This window comes from Rhyacophila brunnea, unplaced genomic scaffold (genome assembly GCF_057557595.1).
Source record: "Rhyacophila brunnea isolate RB1 unplaced genomic scaffold, BYU_Rbru_1.0 scaffold_5, whole genome shotgun sequence".
In the NCBI taxonomy this organism is placed as follows: domain Eukaryota; kingdom Metazoa; phylum Arthropoda; class Insecta; order Trichoptera; family Rhyacophilidae; genus Rhyacophila; species Rhyacophila brunnea.
In genome coordinates, this window is record NW_028233170.1 from 10,906,769 (window position 1) to 10,926,806 (window position 20,038).

The following is a 20,038-nucleotide window of genomic DNA, read 5'->3' on the forward strand; positions in this document are numbered from 1 at the left end:
TGACAACGGATCAAGGCAAACAATTTGAGTCGAACCTTTTCAGACAATTAAATCGTCTGACTGGTACGGCGAGGATTCACACGACAGCATATCACCCAGCCGCAAACGGTATGGTCGAAAGACTGCATCGTCAATTAAAAGCCGCTATAAAATGCCACGAGAATGAGAGATGGACTGAAACATTGCCGACAGTGTTAATGGGAATCAGAGCAGCTTGGAGAGAAGATTTAAAGACGACAGCAGCTGAGCTTGTGTACGGCGAACCCTTACGCCTACCAGGGGAATTTTTGTGCCATCAAACCAGCACAAACCAAGACCCGAGCAACTACGTCACGATCCTAAAAAAACATTTCCAACAACTGCAACCTGTAAAAAGCCAGCAACACGGCGAGAAACGCGTTTTCATTTTCAAAGACCTCGACAAATCGACACATGTGTTCTTACGCGATGATACAGTTAAAACTCCGCTAAGATCTCCATTTACCGGACCATATGAGGTCATCACGCGCAATTCGCGAACATATGTCATTTGCAAGAGAGGAAAAAACGTCACCGTTTCTATCGACCGTTTAAAACCAGCGTACATTCTCAAGGAAAATAAAACAATGGAACAGCCTGAGAAAAATCCTGACACCGTGGGAGCTCGTGTTACCCGATACGGCAGAAGTGTCCATTTTCCAGACCGTCTCTAGGCCAGTGGAGCAAATATCGGTCAACAACATCAGGCACGAGCCGAACAATGCAATCGGGGTCGTGTTTCAAAACAGCACGCGGAGTTTCCGATTTCAAAACAGCAACGTTAGCGAAAGCAAGAACACACATCGACCTAGAATGTAGGTCAGTGGTGTACGCAATATTTAAAATGCAGGCATAAACAATTTATTCACAATAAATGCGGATAACTCAACTGGATTATTCAGTATTTTACCATCATCATCACCAAGAGACACCAGCATACGAAAATGGGTGCACAACAGACAAAGGAAGAGATCATCGTCGCACAGACTGCGTCGGGCGGAGCAATTGTCAACGACACGTCGACAGGCCAACTGTCGTGGGCAACGCTTGCCTTGATTATCGTCATCATTGCCGCAGTTTCCAGCTACCTGCTATGGACAAATTGCAAAAAGCACATCACCAAAAGAGTCATCAAGGACATGAGAGCAGACGTCCCGGGATGCAGACCTCCGCAGCATCCACCGAGACAGATCTGATTGGACCTTCAAGCGACCACCTCTACCTACTTTCATCGCGATCTACGTGCTGCATATCGCTGGAAGGGGGGTGTGAGGGTGGAAGGAGTCCGCAGATTAGTGAAATGTGTAAATAGCAGTTAAGACAGTTAAGAAAACCTAAAGATTACAACATTTTAATAATCACAATATTTTAATATATTTTATTTAATGTTTTAATAATCAGCAAAAACGCGGCCGTGCGAACTGACATATGATCATCTTCCACCGGCCAAAGAAATACTCACGTGTCGGATGTCAGTTGTCCATCACAGGAATGAACGAGTAAACAGTGCATTCCTGTCATTGTGTCGTGTGAAATCCATTGTTGGACTGATAACGTTTGTACCTTAATCAAATTTCGCAGACAAAATCCCAGGAATCTATCCGCAATGTGGGAACAAAACAATAAATTTACCCACGCTGTGGATAGCATTTTCTTTGTCTACTTTCAATATAAAAACAGACGTGGCAATCCAACAAGAGATCAGTACCTTAAATTCGCTCGTCTTAATAACACGCCGCTCGCTTCAACGTTAAAATAACTTTTATCACAAACACTATCGTCGTAATCTAATTTATGAACTTTGTATTATTCAAGCTGTAAATTGAATCTGTAATTTGTGTTAAGGGATAATAAATTTGGGGAATTACTTTTATACGCATCAAAACCTTCTGATTTTATTCATCACCTACCCCTCATCACACCATCCCTTGCAACACTACTTTCTAAAATCTTGTGTATTCATTTGATTTAAAAAAATGTTTAACTAACTAATTTAACTTAGTTTTATTATTTATATGTACCTACGTATTTGTAGTTCGTTGAACATGATTTTAGTATGTTGGTCAATTAAATCAGAAATCTAATTTGAATTCTTTGTGTAAACAATTTTGAATAAATTCTTTTATAAATTCATCTCGGTCTTCAGTATCAAAATTGTACTTATAAAGAAAAATATTTGTAGAACGTTGTAATATTATTAATCCAATAATTTGCGTATCAGGTTTTGTTGATTGATAACTAATTATTCAATATTAATATCATTACCTATTTTATGTATGTATAGATAGAGACACATCTAAATTGTGTCTAAGTCTTTTATATTTACATTATTGTTTATAAATCGATTGTAATTATGACATATTATTAAAAATAATGTGACTTCGAGAATCTCGCTTGGAAGATTATAAATACCTAATAATTAGAAGATTTCCATATCTATTAGTTTGTTCTCATTCGCTCTCAATGGGCATTTTAGGCTTGTTTGTTGAAAGTAATCAATTCTCAACTCGAATAATTGTTTATTTACACTGCTGCATTATGACGCAGTTCCAGTTGCATTTAAATACCTACCTACATTAAAAATTATTCGAAAACGTCTAAATCACGAGTTGATTGATTCATTCTGGTTTACTTATTTACTACAAATTCAATTATTCATTTGATATAACATAATATGAATATATGAAAATATATATCGTCGCTTAAGAAACAACACCGCGGAAGTCAATTAATAAAAATTTTCAGGGGAAACAAAAAACGTCTCAAAAAATAAGTTAAAAGGTATCAATTTTCAATTTTTTGAGACGTTTTTTTGTTTCCCCTGAAAATTTTAATTAATTGACTTCCGCGGTGTTGTTTGTTAAGCGACGATATATATATATATATATATACATATATATATATATATGTATATTTTCAGAAGTCCTGAATATAATATGAGATATTATGCATTGTGCAGATGATAGGAAAAAATCTTGTCCAAATTGTAATTTACATACCTATAATTATTTTTTAGATTGCTAGGTATTTGAATTGTCCTCAGTTGGCACAAAACTGTATAGTTATCGTACCTATATAACCAGCTTAAGATTTTGCTACCTGCGATTTTACGATGCTATATAGATATATATAACAACCTCGCGTATATTTAGATTTAATCAAATATAATTAAACCAAAACTAATACATCACCCTGAGCTACAATAAACTAGAACTGGGGAAAATAATTACCTACTAAGATATATAAATCTGTCATATTTAAATAAGTATTTAAGTTTTTTGTTATGTGAATACATTTCATGGAAAAGGAGTCCAATCTCTTTGCACAAAACAGATTAATGAGATAGAAATATTATCAGTGTTGCCATCTGTATAATATTTTTTAGTACAGAACTATAATTTTGATTTTACGAAAAACGTTTCTGTACTATAGTATTTTTAGAAATACTATAATTTTATACGTCTTTACTGTAATCGACATAAAAATATTGTGACATGCTGCTTTAAAGATTATTTCGGTTTACGACTTGATGACGGTCCCAATAAATACAAAACTCGCTTGAATTTTCACAAAATATAATGTTACCTACAATGTATGTGTGATAAAGACGTAACTATTGAAAATAATACGTGTATGTTTAATTGTATCACATATCTCTTTATACCTACTCGAGAATTAAACTTTGTTGTTTCCGACCATGTACGATTCTAATAAAATCATCATATATGGGCTTCCACAGAGTGGAGGTTTGTATTATACGAGGTATACATGAGAACTCTGCCATTCTGGGCAGTGTTGACCTGTGTGTCCCTGATAACTATCTTAGAAATAGAGACCATCAGTTGTTATTCTCCCAAGGTAATGCCAATTGGGAGGGCGATAACTATGTTCAACCAAATCGCTTCGGGTGTTGATATATTCCACCTACGCGAGAATGAGTTAAGGTGGACGTTGTTTTATAAATTCTTAAAATAGGGTCTGCTTAACTCATCCGGTGTACTTCCTTGTACCTATCTAATTTATCTACTGATCTATCTCTTTTTTTATGTAATACTGTTTTATATAATATCTTTGTTTATAAATGTCATGTTGTGAATGCCAAAAGAAATGGCGTATTTCAAAAAAACACTACCTTATTCTTAGGTCAATAATTATTATAAAGCAATCATTGTTTGTAGGATGTTTATCACACTTGAATGGTCAAAGACATAGCTTATAATTATTATCTTTAGAATTATCTTCAAATGTGTTAATCTTGCCCATTTTTTGAATAATAAAATGCCTTATTCTTGTCAAATTTGGGATCAAAAAGATTATAAAATATATTTTTTTATCGTAAATATTTCACTATAATAATGTCGACATAAATTATACTAATGGTTTTATAAATGCGTTTAAAAATTAATAAACGTAAAAAATCTTAACACCACTGCGCATGCATGTACTGAAATATGACTATATTCTAAAACATTAGAGCGAGAGGTTTAAAAGAATACTATTTTATGTAATAAAAATACTTTATGCAGTCAACAAATGTTTAAAATAAATATAAAGGATAATAAGGCTTCAAAATTATATAAATAAATTATCTACAACGTTTAAGGTATGTCCAGGATCATGCTTTGAAAATAGAAAAAAAGCTCAATTTTGACCCACGCTGAGCACGTCCGCCCTTAAGTATATAATATATTTACGGTCTAATATTTTAAATTACCAAAAAATTGCATTTAAACACTAAAAAAAACAATATACAAATACAACATAAATTTTTTGGCGTTCTATATATTTTTGCTATTTTCACCGGTCCGCAGATATACAAATGTTGAGCAACAAATTGATAATAAATAATCAATAAGTGTCCCCAATGAAATTAAGTACCTACATATGTTTTAAAATACTTTGTGTTCATTGAACGAGACGGCGTTTTGCGATAAAAATATGAAAATAATATTTTATAAACATGGCACAGATTTTCTCATATTGTGTGATATTATTCTGATACGACAGTTTAGTGTACCTACATTCTCCATTCTGATATCAATATCGTCGTAATTCGGTTATTGTGCCGTTGAATATTTTATGTTTCCAGAGAAATGGAGTGTAATCGACACAATTCGAAAACAAGCAAACGTGTACCAACGAAGATAAAGCTCAGAATGTCTCGTAATTAAATATTTTGCGGTCAACATTCCTGACTTACTGTTTATTTATACCAATAATTTTACATTGACACTAAACTGAACTTGAATTTAAAACCATGTACAAAAAATTACTTACGTAATAGACAACCTTTCAATTATTCAAATACCATGTATGTATATGTATTGATACGATTGATTACAATAATGTTATACTATATTTACATATTATATATATTTAAAAGACATTGATTTAGGACAGAGTGAATAAAACCATGAGCACGAAAAATGGAGAAAGCTTGTTGTAATCCATTCGTGTCCGGAAATCTATACGTATGCAGTCAGTTGGCCGTATCACAGTTCACCGTTAGATGTTGTATTGCTAGATGAAATATATGGCCGTATAGTATTGAGATCAAATACATGTCTAAATAAAACACTTTAAACTATGCAATCACAATCATATTGTAGATATATTATTTATATAAAATTCTGGTAGGCACTGGTAAGTATAAAGTCGTACAACATTTAATGCTAATTAATATAAAATTAATGTTCTTATTGAATCTAATAAAATTGGAATATTACTATCTGCAATGCTCCACTAACAACGGGTATTTTTTATCTCAATGATTTACGACCATCCCTCTTTTTTAAGACTGGTCACGGTGAACTGTGCTACGACAACATGTAATAGCTACGTACAATTTACGTGTAACTGTTGATATGTTATATATGTAATATAATACAGAAAGCTATGGAAATTTAAAAATGTATTTTGAATATTAATTTTCATTATGAAGGTTTTTGGTGTGTGTGTTTTGCACGAATAGACTGTTTTCAATATTTTTGCAAGTAAAATAAAATCTTCCATAAAAATGCACGCATGCATAATGATATGTACAATATACAAAATAATGATCTGAAACATATTTTTACTGACTATTTTTTTTTGTATGTTAGGTTTTATCAAAATATTAGATTTATCAAAATATTACATTTAAAAGGAGAGCCTTCGAGAAGAATTTCTGAGGATTACAATGAAAATGGAAATAGGCCAGATGTATTCCATGGAGCTGAAATCACGTGAGTGAAATATGCAAAGACCACACTGGATCCACCAGTAAGACAGGCTGTGTATAGCATGTATTACCTTAACCGAAACTGGGGTGCCTAAATGTTGCCACAGGAAATTTACTGATGATCAGGGAAAATAATCGAAAAGCAGTAGTGCTGGATCGTAGATTGTAAAGCCGAACAATAATTTAAAGATTTTATTACTAAAAATCAAAAAAATAAATACGGGAATTTTTTGTATTGTTCTATTGTGAAAAAAACAGCATTTATATGTATGAGAAATCGGAAAAATGTTTGCGTAGAAAATCTTATTTAGAAAATTGATGAAATGGAAAACCACGTTGCCATTAAACTATCATGATTCAATTTGAGTTTTCTGTTATTAATTATTACATTAATTTATTGAATAACTTAGAAAATAGTATGTTAGTAAAATCAATTTGGTATATATTTCCTGTGTATCGCTATTATTTATTTACAATTATTTTTAAATCCTAAGTATCATAACTGTGTGTTTAGACTCCTGTAATTAGTTTAATATCCTCCATTCAGTATTGCCAACTTATCATTTTTCTTGCCATATCTAGCATTTTTAAACGGACATCAGCATCTAGCGTTTTTCGACACCGCAATCAGCTTAAAACTTCTCATAATAAAGCAATATTACACCAAATTGGCTTCAAAATCAACAAACTGGTCTAACGTACTTTATATCTTACTAGGGAAAAATATCAGGTGGCAGTGTTACCTGTCAACATTATCTTATAATTAATACACTTAATTTTACATACAAATTAATTTTATATATAAAAGCGTTCATTTTAAATTAAGTATACGATCTAGGTATTCTATTAGTTGTAAAAATACTAAATTCTTTTTCTCTCTTTGTTTTTGTAAAAACGATGTTTTCAATTGTGACACATTTTTTTTTTTGAAATGCTTGTTTCTATACAGTTTTTCAATTTTAAAAAAATCTAGCATTTTCTTCTGCCATCTAGCTTATTTTCTTACCCTATCTGGCATATTTTTCTGAATGACAGTAAAGTCTAAATTTTCAATAACATATCTACCTATTGTATAATTATAAAATTATGGTAATTTTAGATGAACGAATGGTACGCATTACTGGTCTAATAGTTGATTTTTTAATGTTATAATAGCAATTGTTAAAACTTACCCCAACTTTTTCCGTCTCGTCCCAAGAAGGACTGATCTATCGGATCCCACACAGCCAGCTTCATGTTCTGCCAATTTGTGTTTGTATTTACCTGTCGCATATACGGGAATGAATAGTTTATCCCATTGCTTTCGTCGCGACTTTTTCTGGATCTGGACGTCATTCTGTCGAATTTTAGTGATTTCTTTGTCGTGAAGGAAACTGATCAACGATCACACCTGTAATACAACTTCGTACAATTTTAACAGCACATCCGTTGTTCGCGCGTTATTTTCGACTGGGTATAATAATTAATCGATATTATAAGACGCGACCTCTATCGAAGCCGGTTTGTGCCCAACTGGTCGCTAGCATGCGGTACTAGAGACTCAATACACGCATAGTGATTACTGATTATGCATATTTCCAGAGAAGAAATATTTTTTCTCCTCTGATAAGATTTTTTTTGTTAATCTGCACTATCTTTGTTTACACGTGGGATCTGCTATCAGCTGCAGAGATAACGCGGCGGCTGGCTTTAGCACAATACTGTTATTTCCTTTCAGACACAACTTTACTATGGAACTCAATGCGAGATGTTGTTTTTAAAGCTTTGGTTTCAGGTTCGATACCGTTCTAGTTAAAATTTAGAACCTTGCTCTCGGGTTCAGTGGCGATTCTTCAAAATAATCAAATACAATTGACAGAAATAGGCAATATGCGTTTTTTACTTTTCTATCTCCCCGCCTTTGAACGAGGGTTGCTCAGGATGAACGAATGATACAACAACTCATATATTATTATAACTCTTTAAACCAGAGTTTCCCAAACTGAGAATGCAGCGGCGCAGCTGATTCGTCAGAAGATTTAAAAGGGGGCCTCGAAACAGTTAAAACTGGTTATACAATTAACAAATTATATTTAAAATATTAAGTATATACATGACAAAATCCCTGAAAATAACACAATCCCTCAAACAGAAACGTACCAATAGTAAAAAATACCAAAATGTGTCATCACTGTCATCCTCAATATTACAATTAGTAAAAGTGTGTAACAAGACTACGTAGAGGTATGCGGTGCTGACAGGTTTGGAGGCACCCTTGGTATTTTATTGCCTTTGCGGAAAATCGCTATAACAACATGTATTACGATACTGAATACAACAATAGCTATGTTGTCGGAATTTTTTATACTAACTCGTCACTGTTCTCAAAAGTTGTAATATTGTATTCGTTCCTTCCTTCGACGCCCATTATAATGTACAGCACATATGCAACGCACGACCTGCCTACCCACTCGGGACGTCACTGGTCGAATATTTCGAAAGACTAAAATTCAAAAAATCAAGTGCTTCCGCTCAAAATTAAGAAAGTAATAAGGTTTAGGTTTGATCTAAAATAATCAGCTCCGATTCGGCGCACAGCGTCACCTCTTTTGAGTGCATCATCTACTCTCAATCTTGTTACGTAACTTTGGCTATTGGAAAAGTGAAACTGGGCAGGTAAGCGGCGGTTACCAGGTGTTAGATGGGATTCAATAATTTTCTTTAATTACCTACATGTTTGTTGTCTGTTTGCTCTGTGCTGTGGTATAGGTATGCGGTAAGGCGCGTGACATCGTTACCGGCAGGTAGGTATACGATAAATCGCTATCTAGTTTAAAAAAATACCTGCTTAGATTACAAAATTAAAATAATTATTCATAAATGTTTGATGTTTCATTGACGTTTTGTGCGTTGTTATAACATATTCTGGTACGTGTCTAATTAATTTTCATACTTAACCATCTCAGCATACATTGCAGACGAGAAGTAAAGTTGCACCTTCTTATGTCGAATATACAACAAGAGTATATTACATACAGGTGATAATTTATATGAAAACAATTTTGTAATGTAAAAAAAATACAATATTTTTCGGATATGTCGCGTAAAATTACAGTATAATTTACTATTTTACATTGTATACGGAATCGTGAAATTGTGTAATGTACCGAAGGTGTTCATAAAATCCTTCTTGTAGAGAGATAAAAATGCAAAAAGGGTCCACTAGAATCAGTAGTTTTATTTCCATACAAACTCTGATAAAATAGTATCTTTGTTATATATTTTGTATATAAATCTTGCAATAAATGCTCAAAAGGTGTCAAAAAGAAGATTCGTCATCTTTGGTGAGCTTATCTCTAAGCTTATTTACTTAATTCAATATAAGTTGCATGGATAATAATTTTATTGGCCTTACATAATTTTGAAAAGGTAATACATTTTTTCAATATGTAGATACTATTTTATCGTATTTATACATTTCTGGGGTTTCAACGCGTGTTCTTCTTCTTTTGTTCATACGATACAGCAAATTACTCTTACCAACATTTGCTCTCAGCTAATCGGATTCCTTTTGACATTCTTAGAGTGACGTTCGCATTCATGTACCTACACCATACTTCATTATAGCATATCTCTTGAAAATGGCTCAAAACGTTGAGAAAAGAAGGAAGAAGGAAGGGTTTCACTGTGTATACACACAGCGAAACCCCATAAATCTATAACTACGATACTTAACAAATACCTAACCGTGAAAGTCTAAACATTATGACATGGATAGTATTTTTTCTACGGAAACAGCCCAAAAGGGAGGCAGAGATTTATTTATTTAAGAATACAAAACATTGTGGACATAACTAATATAAATTCAAGACGTACACAACATGGGATTTACATTATAATAATAATAATAACAAAAAATAAAATCAAAACGTACTTAAGTACAATTTAATACAGGAAAATATATTTTTTTTAATTTATAGACATAGTCATCTATTAGTATACAAGAGGTAGACTTAAGCGCCACTGGAGCAGCGAAATAGTTATGTTGTGGGGAAATATGTGGCAATACAACGCACAAAGCCGAGAGGAATAGGAAAGGTTTTTTTGAGCATTGGATTAATTCAGACCGATGGTGATGTACCTACATTAAAGAAATACATATTTATGAATTTCGACATTCCGCGTCATTTGCCATTTTTCGAAAGGTATCTACATTTACTAAAATTTAAATTTCTCCTATGGTGGGTGGGCAATTGGTATTGCTAAATTCCCCGTCTGGCCAATGTTGCTCCTACAGAGCTATTTATTCTAATATCACTCAAAAATCAATAAAAATGTGATACATATGATAATATGTCGTATTCAGGCAGTTATCCCGGGAAGTTAACTGTCCAGCGTGATATTTTTTAACACGGTCGCCTATAACAGCGTTAACCGCGAGCTGTCAATTAATGCAATTAAGTAACACAGTTAACACGTCTTACGTGATTCCAAAGAATCTCCAATTGTTTTTTTATCCAATTGGAGATACTAATGGGACGCATTTGAAATCGGGTAATATGTGTTAACTGTCCCAACAATTATTGTTTATATAATTATTCCGAGTGATATCTGTGATATTTTGGAGAAATAAAATCCTCTTGATTTTCTTATTATGTCTTGATTAATTTGACTTTTTTATGTCTTTACATAATCTTCTTCTTTCTTTGGCCATATCCGCCCCTTAACTGGAGCATATGGACACCACGCGCCTCCAAGAATCCCTGTCGCTCGCCAGTCTTCTTGCTTCGTTCCAGGTCAAACCAGCATCCCGTAGCTCCGCCGTATACACTCTGTAGATTGTATTTAGCGGCCTTCCAGGACGCCGGAATCCGGTCGGCTTGAAGACAGGCAAGCCAGGTTGAAGTTCTCTTCTGGCATCCGCAGCACGTGGCCGAGCCAGGTCCAACGTCGCCTCTTCACTTTCAGCATGATGAGAAGCTGCTTGGTGCGTTCTCTTATGTCCTCGTTGCTCCTAAAGTCATACCACCTACATAATCTTTAGAGTAATAAACAATATTAAGAAAGTCATCGATAAAATGTTAGAATAATCTTAAACCCTATCCATAATATAATACTGAACCATATGAGTTGTTGTTTAACATATCTTGGAATGATCAATCATCCAAAATAGTATTTTTAACGTTAGGAAAATGTGCAAAATATATTATATACTTACGCCATACAGAATGAGGTCTCTTTCCAATTTAAATTACCGATTCGCAGGAAATAATAAAGCAACTATTAATTCTTTAGCTATTTAAAATAATTAAAATATGTTTCGAAGGTACGTAATAATATGTTACGTAGTTAATTTGCGTCCCCAGTGCTTATTTTAGTGTGTATATTTTTACAAACAATACTAATTACAATAATTGGGAAGTCAATATTTACTTGTTGAACGTGAATATTTTTAATTATAGATGATTCAAATTTTGCATGTGTTTTTTTAACGATTGATGATTGATAATTATTATATACATAATGATTTTTATGAAATTCACACTTGGGTATCTGAGAATCATGTCTGCGAATAAATGTTACTTTGTTCTGTTAAGACATTTTAAGTCCCGCTTACTATCTCGCCGAACTAAAAGCACTCTTTACAAGACACTTGTAAAGCCAGTGCTCACCTACGCATCGGAAACCTGGATATTAACTCTGCGAAATGAACGAGCCCTGAACATCTTTGAAAGAAAAATTCTCCGCCGTATATATGGACCGATCAGGGATGGCACCAATTGGAGGAGAAGATATAATGCTGAGCTCTACGGGCTGTATGAAGATTGCAGCGCAGTTCAATCAATTAAGATTGGGAGACTGCGATGGCTAGGTCATGTGCACCGTATGAATGACAATGAACCGGCAAAGAGAGTGATGTCCAGCAGTCCAATAGGACGTAGAAGAAGAGGGAGGCCAAAGATTCGCTGGTTAGATGGAGCTGCTAGTGACTGCCGTATTCTGGGGGTACCAAATTGTAAAGCGGCCACACTGGATAGGGACAGGTGGAGGGAGCTGTTGGAGGAGGCCAAATCCCACCCTTGGATGTAGCGCCGTGGAAGAAGAAGAAGATATAATAATATTGTCAGAAATGTACATCGACATAGTATGTATAATAAGGCACAAAAATGTTAATGAAACACTAAATAAAACCACACTACACAACAATTATACCTAGAGTGTTATTAAAAAATAGTGTTTAAAATAATGGAAAGAATTTTCCAAAACGTTTGATCAGAAATAATAACACTACAAATTGGTAAGATGTTTTTAACTGAATTGTGACAGATAGGTGTGAATTTGTATTAACAAAATAATAGGCAGATATTTTTATTTGAACAGAAGTTTGTGGTAAAAGGTACATAGCGTATTAGTTTACCTGTTTGTACATACATCTATTACAGTGTTTTTCAACATATTATGCGCTACCAATTTTGCATAAAGTTTTACCTATAAAGAACATAATGACATATTATCGGGAACCAATTTGGTTTCAATCTAACACTAACTGTAGGGAAAATACTATTCTCATTGAAAAATGATCGAACATTGCTGTGGACACGCATTATAGGTAAGTAGATTATGGCTTACCTACTAGTATCGACAAACACTGGATTCATATTTCTACGGCATAAACAGAACTAGGGATTGCAATACCGATATTTCAAAACCGGTATTCCAGTATTTATCAATACCGAAATATCGGTTTTAAAAATCCAAAATACAGGAATTTCCGGTATTAAGAAAGCACACTCGTTTACGTTTTGAAAATGAATTATAAGTTATGTGCTGCTAAAATGCAAATATATTGAGTGAATCCAACACAGGTGAAAAAATAATAAAACAAATGTCATCAAATGAATACGTGTATTAATTAAGGCGCTAAGTACCAAAAACATAAATACTGACATTTTTATAGAAAAATGTTCTACATACCAACGCCAATAACTTCAACTATAGTCTAAGTGCCTCAAGCAAGTCAAAAAAATACAGCAAAATAATTAAACCTGTCGACGTTGTAAGTCCGTTGCCGTGTTTTATTTATAATGTTGTAAGTAGCACTGCAGTGGTCAACGGCATTCAATATAGACTGACAATAGCTGACGATGGTGTGTTGACACTTGCGAGTTCTTAATACCTAAAATTATAGAAGCTGCCGTGATTGATTCACACTGTAAAACGACATTTTTCAAAAGGTCTGCTTCATGAAATTTTACTGCAATGACTCAGTATTTTGTAACTACAGGCAATACTACTTTTTGGTACTTAGAGCCTTATTTAATACACGTATTCATTTGTTCTGCCTATCATGAAGCAAGTAGGTCGTCGTATTGTCGCGATGAATTATCATATTATTTCGGAATAGAAAACATCCGTGACAAAAATGTTCAATTATTCTATAATAATTATTGATGACTGTACAAGCATTGAATTTAAGAAGCTTTTTCTGCAGTCCGGACCTATTTGCACTTGATGAACTTTTGAGAGCTTTAGTTAAAATTATCAATATATTCAATTTATTTGTAAAAAATCACTAGTTACACAATTATGATCAATACATATTTTTAAATGTCAACATAATTAATGTAGGTAGGTATGTATCTAGGCTTTTGGTATAAAATATTATTTTGAAAAGATTTTAATAGCTACATTTATTGATAAGCACCTACTTCTGTTTTTTTTTATGTTTAAGAAATACCGGTATTCAATAATAAATACCGAAAAACCGGTACTGACATTTTCATTCGGTATTACAATCCCTAACCAGAACCATAGAAAAGGGCGCGCTTTTTCACCATTTTACATATTACTTACATCTGTGACTGTAATTTACGTCACCGACAAAATATATTCGACAAGAAAAACTGGAAAGCTGCTTTTGTGGAAGAGGAAATGAGAATATTTTACTGATCTATGAATCATCGTAATGATCAAGTAGAACATTACTGTTTTTGTTCTCTTTCTTATTTTAAATGGTTATATGTCAATTGTACGTAAAACATTTCACCGTGAGCTTTCTTATCGGAAAGAGATGACCGTATACCATACGGTCTCCAATTTTATTAGATTCAATATGAACATTAATTCTATTTTCATAGCTGATTTTGCCAAAACTCATGAATTCAATAATGAAAACCTAACCTAACCTAACCTAACAAAAATAATCCAGTATATCAGCTATTTTCAAAATTAGTTTGCTCTTGGCTTTCTGTATTGTGTAAACCGACAAGAACCGTGTTTTATTTATACATGAATTTTGTCAGGACTATACGGAGCAAAGAGGTTGGACGGTCTTTAATATACGGCCATATATTTCCGATAAACATTTCACGGTGAAGAATGATACGGCGAACTGCATACGTACAAGTTTCCGGACACGATTTTAAATTAAGTTACTTCAAAACGGACAACTGTATTTTTTACAACGTTTTTCTTAGCTCGTATTCTTATTTGTCCGGTGGTTCTTTGTCCGCTACAAATCTCGCAATCGATTTTTAACTAACTTTCCGACTAGCTAGACATTTGAAACTTTTAGAATATATCAGAACACGATGCCAATGCATTTTTTTCATACTTTTAGCCATCTTTAAGTAGAATTGAATTCATTTTCAGTTAATTCTGTTTTGTATGAAAAGTTATTTCGACACCATTATTGGTTGCTAAGCGGATGGTCCTAGCAACTAAATTATTAATATATACGTGCGTTACTATGGAAATCAAAATGACATTTCAGTATTATTTCTATCAAGTACAAATTTTTTTGATCGTTTAAGCTAGCAAGTCAAGTTTATATGATTCAACAGAAAATTTGGAAACGTTGTAAGTATATAAAAAGTTCTTTTTATCTTGTAATTATTTCTTATAAAGCCTCTCTGTTATAGGTTGGGTAAGTGTAAGGATTGTGGAATACCCTTTTTATTTTTGACTCTAGAAGCCAAAATTGTAGTAGGTACATTAATCAACCAGAAACATTTATGTAATAGATAATTTAATTGGGTATATGTCGAACTAAAAGCACTCTTTACAAAACACTTGTAAAGCCAGTGCTCACCTACGCATCGGAAACCTGGACATTAACTCTGCGAAATGAACGAGCCTTGAACATCTTTGAAAGAAAGATTCTCCGCCGTATATATGGACCGATCAGGGATGGCACCAATTGGAGGAGAAGATATAATGCTGAGCTCTACGGACTGTACGAAGATTGCAGCGCAGTTCAATCAATTAAGATTGGGAGACTGCGATGGCTAGGTCATGTGCACCGTATGAATGACAATGAACCGGCAAAGAGAGTGATGTCCAGCAATCCAATAGGACGTAGAAGAAGAGGGAGGCCAAAGATTCGCTGGTTAGATGGAGCTGCCAGTGACTGTCGTATTCTGGGGGTACCAAATTGGAAAGCGGCCACACTGGATAGGGACAGGTGGAGGGAGCTGTTGGAGGAGGCCAGTACCCACACCGGGTTGTCGCGCCCCTGATGATGATGATATGTAGTAAAACGCTGAATAGTGTATAATATAAACTTTATTTTATATTGAATTAAATTTTAAAAAATATATATTAAATTACATAATACCTTCGTAGTGAACGTAGTGTGGAATTATACTTCAGTCAACAATATTCCCAAATTAAATGATTCAATTCGGTATCATAACAAATCTCATGAGCCTAATTCTGACAAACTACACACCGTATCAATACATCTCCTAATCGTTTGAAAATGGTTCAGTGCAGAACATGCACAAGACATTCACTGAATTTTCTTGTGCTTGAAAATTTTCAATAGATTCCATGTGCAATGAAGAGTCTTCGATAATGCCATCAAAATTATCGCTTACCTATTTATTATATTTTTTATTCTCTTTAAAATTATTTTAATAGCTCCCTCCATTTTTACCACGTTTTAATTAGCTCGTATCCTTGTTTGTCCGGTACAGATTTTTTCTTATGTGTCCAGTACAATTATTTTCTTGTTTCTCTAATATTTGTATTGGACGATCGAAGATTTCTAACTAACTTCCCGACTAGCTAGACATTTGAAACTTTTAGAATATATCAGAACACGTCGACAATGCATTCTTTTAATACTTTTGGCCATCTTTATGCAGAATTGAATTCATTTTCAGTTAATTCTGTTTTTTATGTTTCGGAAAAAATTCGTAAAAAGTAAAACACTATTATTGGTTGCTAAGGGGGTCCTAGCAACTAAATTATTAATATATACGTGCGTTACTATGTCAAAATGACATTTCAGTATTCTATATATTATATCCAGTATTTCTATCAAATACAAAAAAAGTATTTATTAATACATAGAATTGTCAAGTTTATATGATTCAACAGAAAATTTTAAAACGTGGTAGGTATATAAAAAGTTCTTTTTATCTTGTAATTATTCATAGTGTTTACCCTTTGATTTAATTATGCATTGTGTCCGCCTGTTATTGGTACCATCACATCTTATTCATTTACTCACTCATAACAAAATATCTGTATTATTTTGTGATTGATCCTATTGGTTGACCTAAATAATAATAAAAAAATCTCTATCAACTATTCCTGCGAGAATTGTTAGACATCTGTAAAGAAAGCACAGATTAAAGCATTTATTTTAATAAAAAAATCATATTATCATCTATTTTTTTGTCCACTCCATTGATTCAAGTCTAAATTTGTTTTTGTAAAAGAAATATCATTTAAGGCGAAGTCTCTACCTACCAGAGGCATCTAGCGGAAAAATACGAATCTTGCAATCTGAGACATTTTTTTGTTTGTATTTGAAAACATTAAAAAGAAAAATATTTTTTATTTGAAGTCAAATATAAAATTATAATTTTAAAAAAATGTTATAAAATGTTAATTTTTTAAAGAATTCCATCTTAATATTGCATATTAGTTTATGGTCATATTCATTATTAAAATTTAGTTTATTATGTTTTCTATAATGTCATAAAGAGATTTTTGACTAATTCATAGTTTTAACATTTTTGTATTTATTTTAGAAAACATCGATTTTTACAATAATATAAATGTGTATAACTTGAAATCGTTTTTATTTATTATGAATTCGCCTTAATTTGTTCATTGTTAAATTTATGTAAGTACTTATGATTTTTTTTTAAATTTATATTCAATACAAATTTTGCTACTGCCAACTTTTGATATACAGAACTCTAAAAATAAATCATATAATTCAGAAGTCAGGACCTGATATAAAAAAAGCTGTCAAAACTGTCTCACCACAAGTATTTGTAGGGAACGTGATGCTTGTGGCCATGAGAAGTTGAAAAGGGGTCAAGTCTGCCGCTTTGGTAAAAATGTTGAAAAGCACTGATCTATCTATTCGTTTGTGTGTAATGCTTGATTTTCTTAGTTACCTACCTGTATGTTATATAATATTACAATGTAATTTGTAAACAACATGCAAATATGTGGTCAGGTAAACTTTAAACTTTGTTTTGTTGACAAGTATGTATTTACAGAGCTAGCGATTTCTTACACAGCATGATTGTATTATGTGAACTTTGTGAAATTATATTATGTTACATCACAGATAACTCTATTTACAACAAAAAATAAAAACATTTACTCCCTTATTAACGATGAATAGTAAGAAATATAAGTAGGTGAGGAAGCAACTACTTACAAAACAATAATAAACATTACATATTGACCACTTTGTTTCACTACAAGTAACACTTTCTTTACCTTCTAGAGGCACCTAGCGGAAAAATACGAAGCTTGCAATTTGAGACATTTTTTTGATAATTTACAATTTCAACTGTGTTAATTAATAAATATGTATCTGAAAACTTTAAAACGAAAAATATTTTTTATTTTATGTCAAAGATAAACTTAGAATAATTGTAAACAATGTAATAAAATGTGAATTTATTGAATCGGACCCCATCTTATTATTACATAAGTATATTTTATAGTCATATTTATTAATAAAATTTAGTTTATTAAGTTTTCTAACCATTGCCAAAAGAGACTTTTGACTAATTCATAGTTTTAATATTTTTTATATTTATTTTAAAAAACATCGATTTTTATGAAAATATAAATGTGTGCAATTTGAAATCCTTTTTTATATATATGAAATCTTATATGGTCCCAATATTCAAGCTCGATTTGATATAAATAAAAAGGATTTCAAGTTATACAGATTTATATTTTTATAAAAATCAATGTTTTTTAAAATAAATAAGTATAAAAAATATTAAAAATATGAATTAGTCAAAAATCTCTGAGGCGATGCTTAGAAAACAATACTTACGGGGGAGAGGCACGCCAACAGAGAACCTAGCGGAAAAATACGAAGCTTGCAATTTGAGATTTTTTTTTGATAATTTATAATTTCAACTGTATTAATTAATAAATATGTATCTGAAAATATTAAAAAGATTTTTTATTTTTTTATGTTAATAATTATGTGGTATTAGATATTATACAATAATAAAATGTGTTGGAGACATCTAGTGGCAAAAGTATGAAACATGCAATTAAAAATAATTTTGGAATTATATTCTTATGAATGATAAAGTTTGTTATTATAAATAATTATTGATCACCAGTCATTAACATTCTAAATATATAGTGTTATGTAAAGGTTTATGTGAAAGGGTTTGTCTACAATAATAATTGCTCAAAATTACTAACAATCACCTTGTACGAAAAAGCAAGGACATGGTTAAAAAAATAAATAATTAAAACAAGGTGATTGTTAGTAATTTTGAGCAATCACACCAAGGCTTTGAGAAAATCACATAGATATGTTGTGTCCTCACCGAGTCAAACCCAGAGCTCCCGGATATAAGGCAAGCACCTTACGCACTGCACCATGAGAGCTATTGGTTGAAGCAACAATTATTATTGATATTTCACAGGCATGCTTTGGCGTGAAAAGGTGGCGGATTAAATTCAGACGAGGTGGTCAAGGTTCAAGGGCTAGTACCTATCCCATGACCCCCATATCTTGAAGTGGGAGCCCTACCTATTGCTCAGGTCAAAGGCAAGATCTACAATAGTGTTCCCCAAATGGTAAAATCAAGGGCAATCTGTGTGCTTTTAGCGATTCTTTTGTACCGTAAATAAATCCACTTGAATTATTGAATTGTTGGTACTCAGCATCAATATTATTATGAAGCACTGATCGCGATCCCCTTTTCTAGTAACCTAGTAATATTCGGCTCTTCGTCACAGGAAATACTAATATCACATTAAATTGCATCGCACACTACGTATTTTAAAATGTTAAGTTAAAAGCTAAATAGTTCCGCAGGCAACTTTTTTATTATTAGTGAAAATTGGTGGTGTGTTTATCTCACCTAACTGATCGACCCGCCACGCCGGGCTCACAGGCTAGAGTCCAGTCAGCCTCCCCCTTGTGGGAGCCATGACCTACCCTCTATCCTTCAGTCACGCAGAGACAAGGAACAGTACGTTTTTCACTTCTTTGTTTCAATGTGTATCCCAGTCTAGCATTCCTCTATTATCTCATTTAAAGTTATAAAAATAAATCAAATATTTCTTAAAAAATAATTCGCCCATCCAGTTCAAAACAACCATAAGTGCTAACATTGTGTTTTCCTGTTTTAAATGCAAAAAATTCCGTAGGATTCACATAATTGTAGTGTAAAAACACCACTACTGCTAGTCACTCAGTCGTCTATGAAGTAACTGTTACACGGAAAAAATCGCGAACAATATCTGAACTGTCAGTTGATTAGCACACGAAACCATATAATCCATTTACATTTATATTGCAATATCATCGTT

General features: G+C 32.8%; 1 protein-coding gene across 1 annotated transcript in view; it reads right to left on the reverse strand.

Moving 5' to 3' along the window:
* LOC147066040 (sodium/potassium-transporting ATPase subunit beta-1-like) overlaps positions 1-7,779 on the reverse strand; it is a 63,111-nt gene extending 55,332 nt beyond the window's left edge. Inside the window, exon 1 of the mRNA XM_085955811.1 lies at positions 7,411-7,779. Within this exon, the coding sequence (XP_085811937.1) occupies positions 7,411-7,573 (163 nt within the window). The 5' untranslated portion in view covers positions 7,574-7,779. The remainder of the gene's footprint in view (positions 1-7,410) is intronic.
* Positions 7,780-20,038: the final 12,259 nt, after the last annotated feature.